The sequence below is a fragment of the Melospiza georgiana genome, chromosome 23 (genome assembly GCF_028018845.1).
Source record: "Melospiza georgiana isolate bMelGeo1 chromosome 23, bMelGeo1.pri, whole genome shotgun sequence".
Taxonomy (NCBI): Eukaryota; Metazoa; Chordata; class Aves; order Passeriformes; family Passerellidae; genus Melospiza; species Melospiza georgiana.
Window position 1 is genome coordinate 7,429,272 of NC_080452.1, and position 12,732 is coordinate 7,442,003.

General features: G+C 57.8%; 1 protein-coding gene across 1 annotated transcript in view; it reads right to left on the bottom strand.

The window, feature by feature from the left end:
- The window catches only part of TMCC2 (transmembrane and coiled-coil domain family 2), a 34,988-nt gene that overhangs the window by 3,185 nt on the left and 19,071 nt on the right, over positions 1-12,732 (bottom strand). Inside the window, exon 3 of the mRNA XM_058039924.1 lies at positions 10-947. Within this exon, the coding sequence (XP_057895907.1) occupies positions 10-947 (938 nt within the window). The remainder of the gene's footprint in view (positions 1-9; positions 948-12,732) is intronic.

Genomic DNA, 12,732 nt, shown 5'->3' on the forward strand with positions numbered 1-12,732 from the left:
CAGCCCTACCTGTATCGCTCCTCCTGCAAGCACTGGGTCATGTAGGTGTAATCCCTCTGCAGCTGCGCCTTCAGGTCCTCCATGGAGTCCTCCAGGTGCGACTGGCTGTCCTTGATCTCGCGCAGCTCCTCCAGGATGGTGTCGAAGTTGTTGTGGTGGCTGTCCAGCGTGTTGGACTTGGGGCTCCCCAAGCCGCCGGGGCCTGCCCCCGAGTTGCTGCCGCCGGCAGAGCCCGAGGTGGCGCTGGAGCACTCGTCATCGCTGCCGTACTTGGGGCTGGACACCAGCGTGGCGCTGCCGCTCAGCGCGCGCGAGGCCTCCTCGGGGTGCCCGTCGTCCAGCGTGTCCTTGAGGTGCGCGATGTTGTCGGCGCTGCCGAACTTGTTGCGGATCAGGCTGGCGAACTCGCGCGGCTTGGACACCACGGCCGTGTGCGTGGCCTGCGAGAGCCCCGAGAGGCCGCCCTTGACGCCCTCCACCACGCCGCCGCTGAAGCCGCTGATGCTGGAGCGCACGTTGGCGCCCACGTCCTTCAGCCCTTGGTGCATGTCCCGGAAAACATCCTTGGGCTGGCGGCTGGGGCCGTTCTGCTCGATCTCCTTCAGCTTCTTGTGGTAGTGCTCCAGCTTCTTGTGCAGCTGCGCGATGGTCTGCGCCGACTTCTGGTTCTTCTTCTCGAACACCTGCTTGATGCGCGACGCCTGCTGCTTGTCGGCGTTGTTGGCCAGCTTCAGGTACTCGGCCACGTTGTCGTCGCGCGCCTCCTGCTCGATCTTGATCTGCTCCGTGATCTTGAGGATCTTCTGGTGCAGGTGCTCGATGGCGGCTTTGGTGCGCTGAGGGTCGGGGGTGCCATCGGGCACGTCCAGGCACACGGGGCCGTCGGTGTCACCGTGCCCCCCGGCGCCCGCCGGCAGGTTCAGGGTGGTCACGTCGCCCTTGTCCAGCTGGAGGGGGAGAAAAAGGAAAGGGAATACTCAGGGAAGGGAGGAAAAAGTCCAGAAATGGGAGGAGACAGGAGAGAACCAGGCTGGGGATGCACGGAAGAGGAATGAGGATAATTAACTGGAGAGGCTGGGGGAGTTTTGGGGTTGGTTGGAGATTTGCCAGCACTGTTAGAATCCCAGGGACACACCAGCTGATCCTCAGGGACACACCAGTTGATCCCAGGAACATTCCAGTTGATCCCAGAAACATCCCAGGTGATTCAAGGAACACCCCAGGTTACTCAAGAACACCCCAGTTGATCCCAGGAACTCCCCAGTTGATCCCAGAACCTCCCAGTTGATCCCAGAACACCCCAGGTGATCCCAGGAACACCCCAGTTGATCCCAGAACACCCCAGGTGATCCCAGAACACCCCAGGTGATCCCAGGCAGGTTTAGGGTGGTGACGTCGCCCTTGTCCAGCTGGAGGGGAAGAAAAAGGAAAAGGAGATGCTCAAGGGTGGGAGGAGAAACTCCAGGAATGGGCTTGGGATGCACAGAAGACTCAGAAGTATAATTAACTAGAGAGGTTGGGGGAGTTTTGGGGTTGGTTGGAGATTTCCCAAGTATGCCAGCACTGCTGGAATCCCAGGAACACACCAGCTGATCCTCAGGGACACAGGAACACAGCAGTTGATCCCCAGGAACATCCCAGGTGATCCCAGAAACAACCCAGTTGACCTCAATAACACACTAGGTGACCCCAGGAACACACCAGGTGACCCCAGGAACACACCAGGTGATCCCAAGAACATCTCAGTAGATCCCAGGAACATCCCAGTTGATCCCAGGAACACTCCAGGTGATTTCAAGGACAACCAGGTGATCCCAGAACACCCCAGCTGACCCCAGGAACACACCAGGTGACCCCAGGAACACATGAGGTGACCCCAGGAACATATGAGGTGACTCTAGGGACACCCCAGTAAAAGAGCACAGCAGTTGCTCAATCCCTGGCCCCAGCTGGGGTTCAGGGCTGGATTTCCCCAGTGGAATTCACCAAGGAGCAGCCACTGGCTCTGCCTTTCCACCCTCACCTGGTGCACAGATGGGATTTCTCCAGCCAGGCAGGGAAAAGGAGTGAGGAAAACCAGGATTCATCCCCAAATCTCTCCCCAAACCAGCCCAGATTGAGCAGCCTGGACGTGTTTCAGTCCTGCTTTCACCCCAAAGTTTTCCACCCTAATCCCAATTGTTGGGAGGCCGGGGACAGCTCCAGCTCCCAGAGCTGCAGGTGCGGGGACTCCTCTGCCTCCCCAAGCTCCCTCACCTGGCAGTGCCAAGCTCCTCCTGCTGCCACCGCAGGGAATTGGGACAAACGCCAAAATTCCATTTTACAGATGGCAAAACCGGAGCTTTGGGAGAGAGGAAATCGCTCTCCTGAAGCCACAATTTGGAGAGCCTGGACTGCAACCCAGGCCCTGCCTCGTGCTCTCCAACCTGGATGTGCTGCTTGGCCAGTTGGGGGGAAAAAAAAAAATAAATAAAATAAAACCCTAAATCTTCCCAGTTGCCGGGTTTTATATGCAGATTCTTATGCAAAACCCTCCCTGGTTGTGTAAATGGCTCCTGGCTTCTAATTAAGAGCTGCTTGAAAGTTAAATACTCTTGGCAGACCTGAATAATTTCTCATTTCCATCCCACTTTCCCCGAGTGACCCTTTAATAGGGATAAAGCTGCGGGATCACTGCTTGGGGGTGTGTTATTATCACCAGGAAATGCAAGGGGGAACAGGGAGCAATGTTCTCTCAAGATGCTGCTTGGGAACAATCCCATCTGGAGCAGGGGCTTGGAAAAGCCAGAACCCTCCTGTTATTCTATTCCATCTCCTTTTTTTTATTTTTTATTTTTTTTCCCTGTTTTTTGTGTCCTGCTGGGAGTCTGGGGGGTGTTGGGATTTCATCTCAGCTTCACCCCAAAGCTTTTCCTGTCTCCTCGCTGCAGCAGGGACGGAGCAAGATGGGAGCAAAAGGCCAATCCCAGCTGGATTCAGCACTTTTCTTAAAAAAATAAAAATAAAAATGAAGTCATAACAAACTTGTGGTTTTCAGACCCCACTCCCAGGCTATTTTTAGGCTGGGCCCTCCACCGAGGGTTTTTTTTTTTTTTTGCTTTGGTTTCTTATCACCAGGCAGAAATTAGAAACAGCAGGAAACAGACTTTTAGCCCAGATGTGCAATTCTCTGGACAAAAAAGGGAAAAAGTGACCGTGGCAAAGGAAAAAGGCAGCTCTGGAAAATCCCAAAGGGGAAACACCCGCTGGGGAGGGGAGGGGAAAAGTTGCTGAAATTCTGTTTCCAAACGGGGAGCTGCCCTCTGTAAAGCCAATCTTTTGGATTGGGGAAAAAAAGGGAGGTTTAGATGGGATTTTTGGAAATTCTGATGGGAATTCTGGAAATTCAGATGGGAATTCAGATGGGAATTCTGGAAATTCAGACGGGAATTTTGGAAATTCAGATGGGATTTTTGGAAATTCAGATGGGATCTTTGGAAATTTACACGGGAATTTTGGAAATTCAGATGGGAATTCAGATGGGAATTCTGGAAATTCAGATGGGAATTTTGGAAATTCAGATGGGATTTTTGGAAATTCTGATGGGAATTTTGGAAATTCAGATGGGATTTTTGGAAATTTAGATGGGATTTTTGGAAATTCAGATGGGAGTTTTGGAAATGCAGATGGGAATTGTGGAATTCCTGCCTGTGAGGGGGGTGAGATGGAATTCCCAGAGAATCTGTGACTGCTCCATCCCTAAAAGCGTGCAAGGCTGGGTTGGGTGGTGAAAGGAGTCCCTGCCCATGGCAGGGGTGGCACTGGATGGGTTTTATGGCCCTTCCCAACCCAAACCATTCTGGAATTCCATGATTTACCCACAGGATTCCATCTGGGATGGGCAGGGCTGAAATCCCGCTCGCTGCCACGCTGGGGAAGGCAAATCAGAGCATGGCTTTGAAAACAACCCCCCCCAAAAAAAAAAATCCAATGTGGATCCCTGGAGCATTAACAGGCCCTGCCTGCTAAATCCCAGCAACTGTGCAGGGGATTTAAGGGGGGGATTAGGAACAGCCACACTTTCCCTACACGCAGCAAACCCGCTGGCAGGCACAGGATGAAAGGGAATTGATCCTGATGGTGGAAACCCTGCTTTGCAGAGCTTGTTTTGCACCAGGCTGGGAGGGCAGAGCAGGGAGGAATGCAGGACGAGGGCAGGGAAATGGTTCTGAGCAGCAGAGCTGAGCCCAGCAGAGCTGGGAGCTGCAAAAGGCTCGGGCTGAGCACAAACTGGGCTGACAGTGGGCAGGGCTGGGGCAATGGGGCTGCAGGATGGGGAGAGGTGGGCACAGGGGCAGCTGGGGGTGTCCCCTCAGTGTGGGGATGCCACCCCAGTTTGGGGATGTCCCCTCAGTGTGGGGATGTCACCCCAGTTTGGGGATGTCACCTCAGATTGGGAATGTTATCCCAGTTTGGGGATGTCACCCCAGGCTCAGGGATGTCACCCCAGTTTGGGGATGTCACCTCAGATTGGGAATGTTATCCCAGTTTGGGGATGTCACCCCAGTTTGGGGATGTCACCCCAGTCTAGGGATGTCCCCTCAGTGTGGGGATGTCACCCCAGTTTGGGGATGTCACCTCAGATTGGGAATGTTATCCCAGTTTGGGGATGTCACTCCAGGCTCAGGGATGTCACCCCAGTTTGGGGATGTCACCCCAGTTTGGGGATGTCCCCTCAGCTTGGGGATGTCACCCCAGCTAAGGGCTGTCCCCTCAGCTTGGGGCTGGTCCCCCAGTTTGGCGATGTCACCCCAGATCGGAGCTGTCACCTCAGCTCAGGGATGTCCCCCCACCTCAGGGCTGTCCCCCCAGTTTGGAGATGTCACTCCACCTCAGGGCTGTGTCCCCTAGGTTAGGGCTTTCACCACAGCTTGGGGATGTCCCCTCAGATCAGGGATGTGTCCCCTAGGTCAGGGATGTCACCCCAGCTCGGAAATGTCACCCAGCTTGAGGCTGTGTTCTCCAGGTCGGGGATGTCACCCCAGCTTGAAGCTGTCCCTTCAACTCGAGGTTGTGTCCCCAACTCGGAGCTGTGTCCCCACTTCGGGCCATGTCCCCCACTCGAGGCTGTGTCCCCAAGCTCAGGGTTGTCCCCTCAGCTTGAGGCTGTCACCACAACTCGAGGCTGTGTCCCCAAGCTCAGGGCTGTCCCCTCAGCTTGAGGCTGTCACCACAGCTCGGGGCTGTCAACCCAACTCGGGGCCATGGCTGTCCCAGCACATCCACGCCTGGCTTTAACCCCATTCTCAAGGAATTGCACAATTATTGCAAAGCTCAGAGCAGAGTTCTGGAGGTGCTGACGTCCCCCCCCGAACTGTTCTGGTTTCTGTGCTGGGGATGAGCCCTGGCTGTGTCCACCCCGAGCAAGGACCTTCCCTACAAAGTATCGCTGTGATTCCTGCCTGGAATCCATCCCAGGGACACAGCAGCCCTGGGAAGGAACCATGAGAACCTTCCAGCAAGGGAAAAACCAGAACAAGTGTTGCCAAATCCAGGGCAGACCCGAGGAGCTGCTGCCCTGACCTGACAGCTCCCCCGCACAAGTGTCACCTGCCTGGGGCACTTGGTGGCCCTGCAATGCCACCAGAGAGAGACCATGGCCAGCACAGAAATGCAGGGGTGTGATGGACACGGGGAGGGGGATTTTGGGGCAGTTATTTTGTTTTTCAGAGCATTTTTCCAGCACAGCATCCCCTGAGCCGGTCACTGTCACTGGGGACACCACGAGTGTCCTGTCCCCGTCTCCACTGGGGTCACTGCCCAGTGTCACTGGGGACACCCTGAGTGTCCTGTCCCTGTCCCTACACCGGCTCTCAGCCCTGTGCCTCCCCAAGCTGAGCTGTTGTTCCCACCAGACCCAGCCCAGGTGTTGAAAATAGCAGCAGGAGCCCTGAGTCACAATCCCCACCCTCCCTCCAGCAGCGCCCAGGGCTGGCACTGCCCTGTGCCTACCCTGTGCCACCCCTGCATGGGCACCACGGGCTGCCAGCAGCTCCCTGCACTCCTTCCCCACCAGCCTGGCAATAATTTTCCTTACATAATGCAGGGATTAGCGTTCAGCCTTCCAGCTGCAGCAGTTCCCCACCCGGCACTGATGGCGCCGGGGGGGTTTCACTCTCTGCTCTCAATCCCCGAGGAACGGCGGCACCAAAACCCCCGTAGGTCTCTCTGCCCATCGTTTTACTCGAACCCCAAAATGTGCCGGGACCTACCTCCATGGCGGGCAGGGCCGGGCTGCCCCGGGGCTAGTTGGCGTGTCCCCGCGGTGTCCCCGCGGCTGGCAGCGCTGCCATGGCAGGATTGCAGCGGGGGGCAGCGAGGGTTTGGGGAGCAGCGGGGCGGGAGGAGGAGGAGAAGCCGCTCGTAGACCCCGTTAGGGTTGGCTCCGGGAGGAGCAGCGGGGAGGGAGAAGAAACCTCTCGTAGATCCCGTTAGGGCTGGCCCCGCATCCCCGGTGCGCTCCCCGCGGTTCCCGGTGCCGTTCCCGGAGCTCTCCCGGTACCGTTCCCGAAGCGCTTCCCGCGGTTCCTGGAGTGTTCCCCGAGCACTCCCCGCGGTTCCCGGAGCGCTTCCCGCGGTTCCCGGTGCTATTCCCGGAGCGCTCCCGGTGCCGTTCCCGGAGCGCTCCCCGAGGTCGCTCCCGGTGCCCCTCCCGGTGCCGTTCCCCGAGCGCTCCCCGCAGTTCCCGGGGCCGGTCCCGGAGCGCTCCCCACGGTTCCTGGTGCCGTTCCCGGTACCGTTCCCGGAGCGCTCCTCACGGCTCCCGGTGCCGTTCCCCGAGCACTCCCCGCGCTCCCGGTGCTGTTCCCGGTGCCGCTCCCGGAGCTCTCCCCGCGGTTCCCGGAGCGCTCCCGGTACCGTTCCCCGAGCGCTCCCCGCTGCTCCCGGCGCACGGGGACGGGGAGGCGCTCGCTCCGCCGGGATTGCCGACTCAGGAAATCTGCCCGAGCTGTTTACAGCGCTCAGCCAGCCCGAGCTCTCGGGGCTGTAATGCCAAACCCCCCCCGAATCCCCGGGCCGGGATATTCACACGCCTCCAGCCCCATACGCTGCCGTGCCCTGACGCAGGAGGTCGGGACGGGCTCTTGGCATCGGCTGTGCCACAGAGAGGGACAGAAGAGCCGGGGAAAGGCGGGGGGAGGCGTCCAGAAAGGAAAAACGCGAGTGGAAACAGTCGGGAAAAAATAATGCTGAAATTGAGCGAGGAGCCTGAGTTAAAAACCGGGAATGAGGCACTCGAGCCTGAGTTAAAAACCGGGAATGAGGCACACGTGCCAGCACCAGGAGGTGTCCTAAACCACGATCTGGGTCTGTCCCTGTCACCTCATAAGAGCGGGGGTGGCACTGACCCCGTTCTGCCACCACCCGGCACCAAAATCCTCGTCCTCTTCCACGCCCCCATCCATCCCCACAGGCACAGGGAAACGCGGATTCCCTAGAAATTCCACCCAAACCCAGCCGTGCCTACCGCGCCACGCTCAGCCGGGCCAGGGCAGGGCCAGGACGGGGCAGAGATCCCTGAGAGTGTCACACGGAGCCGGGAGGTGACACCGCAGAGCTGCCCCAGGGCCAGGAGGTGACACCGTGGGGACGGCACCAGGGAGGGGAGGTGACACCGCAGAGCTGCCCCTGGTGACACAGAGCTGCCCCTGGGGCCGGGAGGTGACGCTGCAGAGCTGCCTCCGGGGATGGACAGTGACAGTGTGGGGATGGCACCAGGGCTGGGCAGTGACACAGTGGGGATGGCACTGGGGCTGGTTGGTGACACCGCAGAGCTGCCCCTGGGGATGGACAGTGACACCGTGGGGATGGCACTGGGTACGGTTGGTGACACCGTGGAGACGGCACTGGTATCACCCAGGGCTCCTCTCCTCCCAGGTGGGCTCCTGGCCCATCCCTGGGTGCCAGGGGTGGATGGAGGTCCCTCCCCAGGACAGGGCACGGAGAGAGGAGTTTGGAGCAGAAAATGGCACTTTTGGGTCGTAATCCCATAAAAACGGGTGGCTCACAGCCTGGCCCAGCCCCGCGGGTGCCCCTGGTGTGACCAGAGCTCGATCCTGGTTTCTGCCACAGCATCACTTCTGCTTTCAGCACAACAAGCAGAGGTCACTCCCCACCACTTCCCGTGGCTCTTGTGCTGTCTCAGCAGGGCATGAGGACCAGCAGCTGCACAGCACCCGGTGGAAAGCACCTCCCTGCTGGCCAGTTCCCTCCTGAAGCTGCTGGGGCTGGCCCTGGAGCCCTGCTGCTTCCCCAATGTGGTTTTTGGGGCTGGGAACTGAGGGGTTCACCCATCTGAGGGGGAACCACGGTGTGCCCACAGCCCCTGCCAGTTCACAGACCCTGTTCCTGGAAAGATGGAGCAGCAGGAATTTGGGGAGGACTTGATAAAGGTTGGGATGTTTGGAGTTTGGGTTTGGAGTGAGGACTTGATAAAGGTTGGGATGTTTGGAGTTTGGGTTTGGAGTGAGGACTTGATAAAGGTTGGGATGTTTGGAGTTTGGAGTTTGGAGTGAGGACTTGATAAAGGTTGGGATGTTCAGGAAGAGCCAGCACGGGCAGGCTGCTGCAAGGAGCCCTGGAGAGCATTTCTGGGACTTATTGAGATCCTCAGGTGCTGGATTGCCAGGAGAACATCTGCTCCCAGCTCCCCAGCATGAGGGAAAGGGAAACAAATCATTGCAAACAACAAAAAGCCTCGCTCTGAACGGCCCAGGGTTAACAAATCACTGCAAACAATAAAATTGGAGCTGCAGAAGGGCCCAGGGTTAACAAATTATTGTAAAAAACAAAATTGTAGGTGCTGAAGGGCCCAGGGTTAACAAATCATTAAAAACAACAAAATCGTGGCTGCTGAACGGCTCAGGGTTAACAAATAATTGTAAAAAACTAAAATTGCAGCTGCTGAAGGGCCCAGGGTTAACAAATCATTGCAAACAATAAAATTGCAGCTGCTGAAGGGCCCAGGGTTAACAAATCATTGCAAAGCCACCCAGCAGAGGATTTAGGAGCAGTGTCCTTTGCCAGGGCAGGGTTTGGGAGGGCAGAGCTGGATCCTCTCCCTCTCCCATGGCCGAGGAGGCTCCAAGGAGGAGCAGCACAGGCTGTGGGGGGAGCAGGAACAGGCTGGGGTGCAACCCCAAACCTCCAAGAGTGCCAGGAGAACAAACAGCACCACCAAGCATTTCCCAAAGGGAACAAACCAAAAAACCAAACAAATAAACAAACATCCACCACTGCTGCCTGTCCTCATCACAGCTGGGACACTGCCACCATCCCACAGGGCTCAGGCCACTTGAGAAAAGCTGTTTTACACATGGAAAGATCTCAGGATTCTCCCTTGGGTCTCCATGCCATGCAGAACGTGGCATTTCCTAATTTCACACCACATCCTCCGAGCTGGGCCTGTCCCTTCTGTCCCTTGGGCTCACAGGGCCAGCTCTGAGGGGACAATTCAGTGAGCCCTGGGCTCACAGGGACAGCTCTGAGGGACAATTCAGCGAGCCCTGGGCTTGTAGGGACAACTCTGAGGGACAATTCAGTGAGCCCTGGGCTCACAGGGACAGCTCTGAGGGACAATTCAGCGAGCCCTGGGCTTGTAGGGACAGCTCTGAGGGACAATTCAGTGAGCCCTGGGCTCACAGGGACAGCTCTGAGGGACAATTCAGCGAGCCCTGGGCTTGTAGGGACAACTCTGAGGGACAATTCAGTGAGCCCTGGGCTCACAGGGACAGCTCTGAGGGACAATTCAGTGAGCCCTGGGCTTGTAGGGCCAGCTCTGAGGGACAATTCAGTGAGCCCTGGACTCGTAGGGACAGCTCTGAGGGACAATTCAGTGAGCCCTGGGCTCACAGGGCCAGCTCTGAGGGACAATTCAGTGAGCCCTGGGCTCACAGGTACAGCTCTGAGGGACAATTCAGTGAGCCCTGGGCTCACAGGGACAGCTCTGAGGGACAATTCAGTGAGCCTTGGGCTCACAGGGACAGCTCTGAGGGACAATTCAGTGAGCCCTGGCCTCACAGGGCCAGCTCTGAGGGACAATTCAGTGAGCCCTGGGCTCACAGGGCCAGCTCTGAGGGACAATTCAGTGAGCCCTGGGCTCACAGGGACAGCTCTGAGGGACAATTCAGTGAGCCCTGGGCTCACAGGGCCAGCTCTGAGGGACAATTCAGTGAGCCCTGGGCTCACAGGTACAGCTCTGAGGGACAATTCAGTGAGCCCTGGGCTCACAGGGACAGCTCTGAGGGACAATTCAGTGAGCCTTGGGCTCACAGGGACAGCTCTGAGGGACAATTCAGTGAGCCCTGGCCTCACAGGGCCAGCTCTGAGGAACAATTCAGTGAGCCCTGGGCTTGTAGGGCCAGCTCTGAGGGACAATTCAGTGAGCCCTGGCCTCACAGGGCCAGCTCTGAGGAACAATTCAGTGAGCCCTGGGCTTGTAGGGCCAGCTCTGAGGGACAATTCAGTGAGCCCTGGGCTCACAGGGCCAGCTCTGAGGGGACAATTCAGTGAGCCCTGGGCTCACAGGGCCAGCTCTGAGGGACAATTCAGTGAGCCCTGGGCTTGTAGGGACAGCTCTGAGGGACAATTCAGTGAGCCCTGGGCTCACAGGGCCAGCTCTGAGGGACAATTCAGTGAGCCCTGGGCTCACAGGGACAGCTCTGAAGGGACAATTCAGTGCTGAAGCCATTCAGGGCCCTGCCCACGCTTGGAGAATATTTGGAAAAATTCCTGCTGTTGTTTTCCCTGGAGGGAGTGACCCTGACACAGCATTAACCCACCCAGCAGCTCAGAACCTCCAGCAGGGTTTGTGCAGCCAGGGGGGGATTTTTGGGAGCTTCTGCATGGAGGATTTGAGGGGGAAAGCATGGAAAGGCCAAACCACAGGGTTTGTGCAGCCAGGGGGGGATTTTTGGAGCTTCGTACAGAGGATTTGAGGGGGAAACAGGGAAAGGCCGAGCCACAGGGTTTGTGCAGCCAGGGGGGGATTTTTGGGGATCTTCTGCACTGCGAATTTGAGGGAGAAGCAGAAAGAGACCAAACCACAACCCCAAGCCAGGTGAGGAGCCACAAACAGGACCCTGGAGCCAAATCCTGCTGCCAGCCCAGAGCAGCAGGGGTGAGCTGGAGAGATCACAAACCCTGCACCCCAAATCCTGCCCTGCACCACCCCCAAATCCCCCGGGATCCTGCCGGGAGCGGGAGCTGCTGGTGGGCTGCAATCAACAGCCATATGTCAGCCAGGCTGAGGAGGAACACGATGTCTCCTTCACGAGGGGTGAATCAGTAGCAGAGTCTGATATTCTTCTCCTCCTGAATTAATTAAGCAGCAATCTCGGGTGTCTTTGTCTTTCCAGCTATTATCTGCTCGCTCCCAAGCGCTCATCCCAACGGGAGTGCGGGAAGGAGCTCCCAGCATCCAGCCCTGCCTCAGACTCATCCCCTCATTCCCCTGCCACACGTGCAGAGGTGGAGGTGGGGAGTGGGAGCTCACCTGGAGCTCCAATTCCTGGTCAGGAACCCCAAAACCCCCCAAAATCTCCCAAATCCCCCGGTAATTGGGGGGGTCTCTACACCCCAGTGTTCCCAGCCTTGCCTCGGACTCATCCTCTGCCACACGTGGAGAGGTGGAGGTGGAGAGTGGGAGCTCAGCTGCACTCTCACACCTCCAATTCCTGGTCAGACACCCAGAAATCCCCCCGAAATCCCCAAATCTCTGGTACTTTTAGGGTCTCTACGTCCCAGTGCTCCCAGCCTTGCCTCAGACTCATCCCCTCATCCCCCTGCCACACGTGGGGAGGTGGAGGTGGGGAGTGGAAGCTCACCTGGACTCTCACACCTTCAATTCCTGGTCAGGACCCCAAAAACCTCCCAAAAATCCCCAAAAGCTCTGGTATTTGTAGGGTCTCTGCACCCTTGGGATCCAGGTGCCGAAGGGATGTCCCAGGGTTGGGGGGTGCAGGGGTGACAGCTTTACCCCACCCCCTCTGTTCCTTCTGGCCTTTTTCACCTCCTTCCCTGGGATTTTAACCCTTGAGAGAGAGGGGAGGATGTGCCAGAAATTCCTCCTGAGGTCCAAGAGACTTCACCCAACTCAGGGATGGGCTGGCCCTGTGTTCCAATGGGGAAACTGAGGCAGCAAGCGAGGGGAAGCTCCTGCCTGGGGGAATTCTGCCCGGGGTTAGATGTGGGGCCAAGCCTCACACTGCCCTGTGTCATCATCATCATCATCATCATCATCCCAGAGGATGGCTGAGCCCAGGTAACCGGAGCTGTAGGAAGGAGAAACCACATCCTCCCACAGGAACCAAAGGCAGCTGAGCTGGGCAGGGGACACGAACCCTCCCTGATGTCCCTGGGCAGGTGACAGAACCATCTCTGACATCCCTGGGCAGGGGACAGGAACCTTCCCTGGGCACAGGGGACAGAACCTTCCCTGACACCCCTGGGCAGGGGACAGGAACCTGCCCTAAAATCCCTGGAGAGGGGACAGGACCTGCCCTAAAATGCCTGGGCAGGGGACAGGAACCTGCCCTAAAATCCCTGGAGAGGGGACAGGACCTGCCCTAAAATGCCTGGGCAGGGGACAGGAACCTGCCCTAAAATCCCTGGGCAGGGGACAGGAACCTGCCCTAAAATGCCTGGGCAGGGGACAGGAACCTTCCCTGGGCACAGGGGACAGAACCTTCCCTG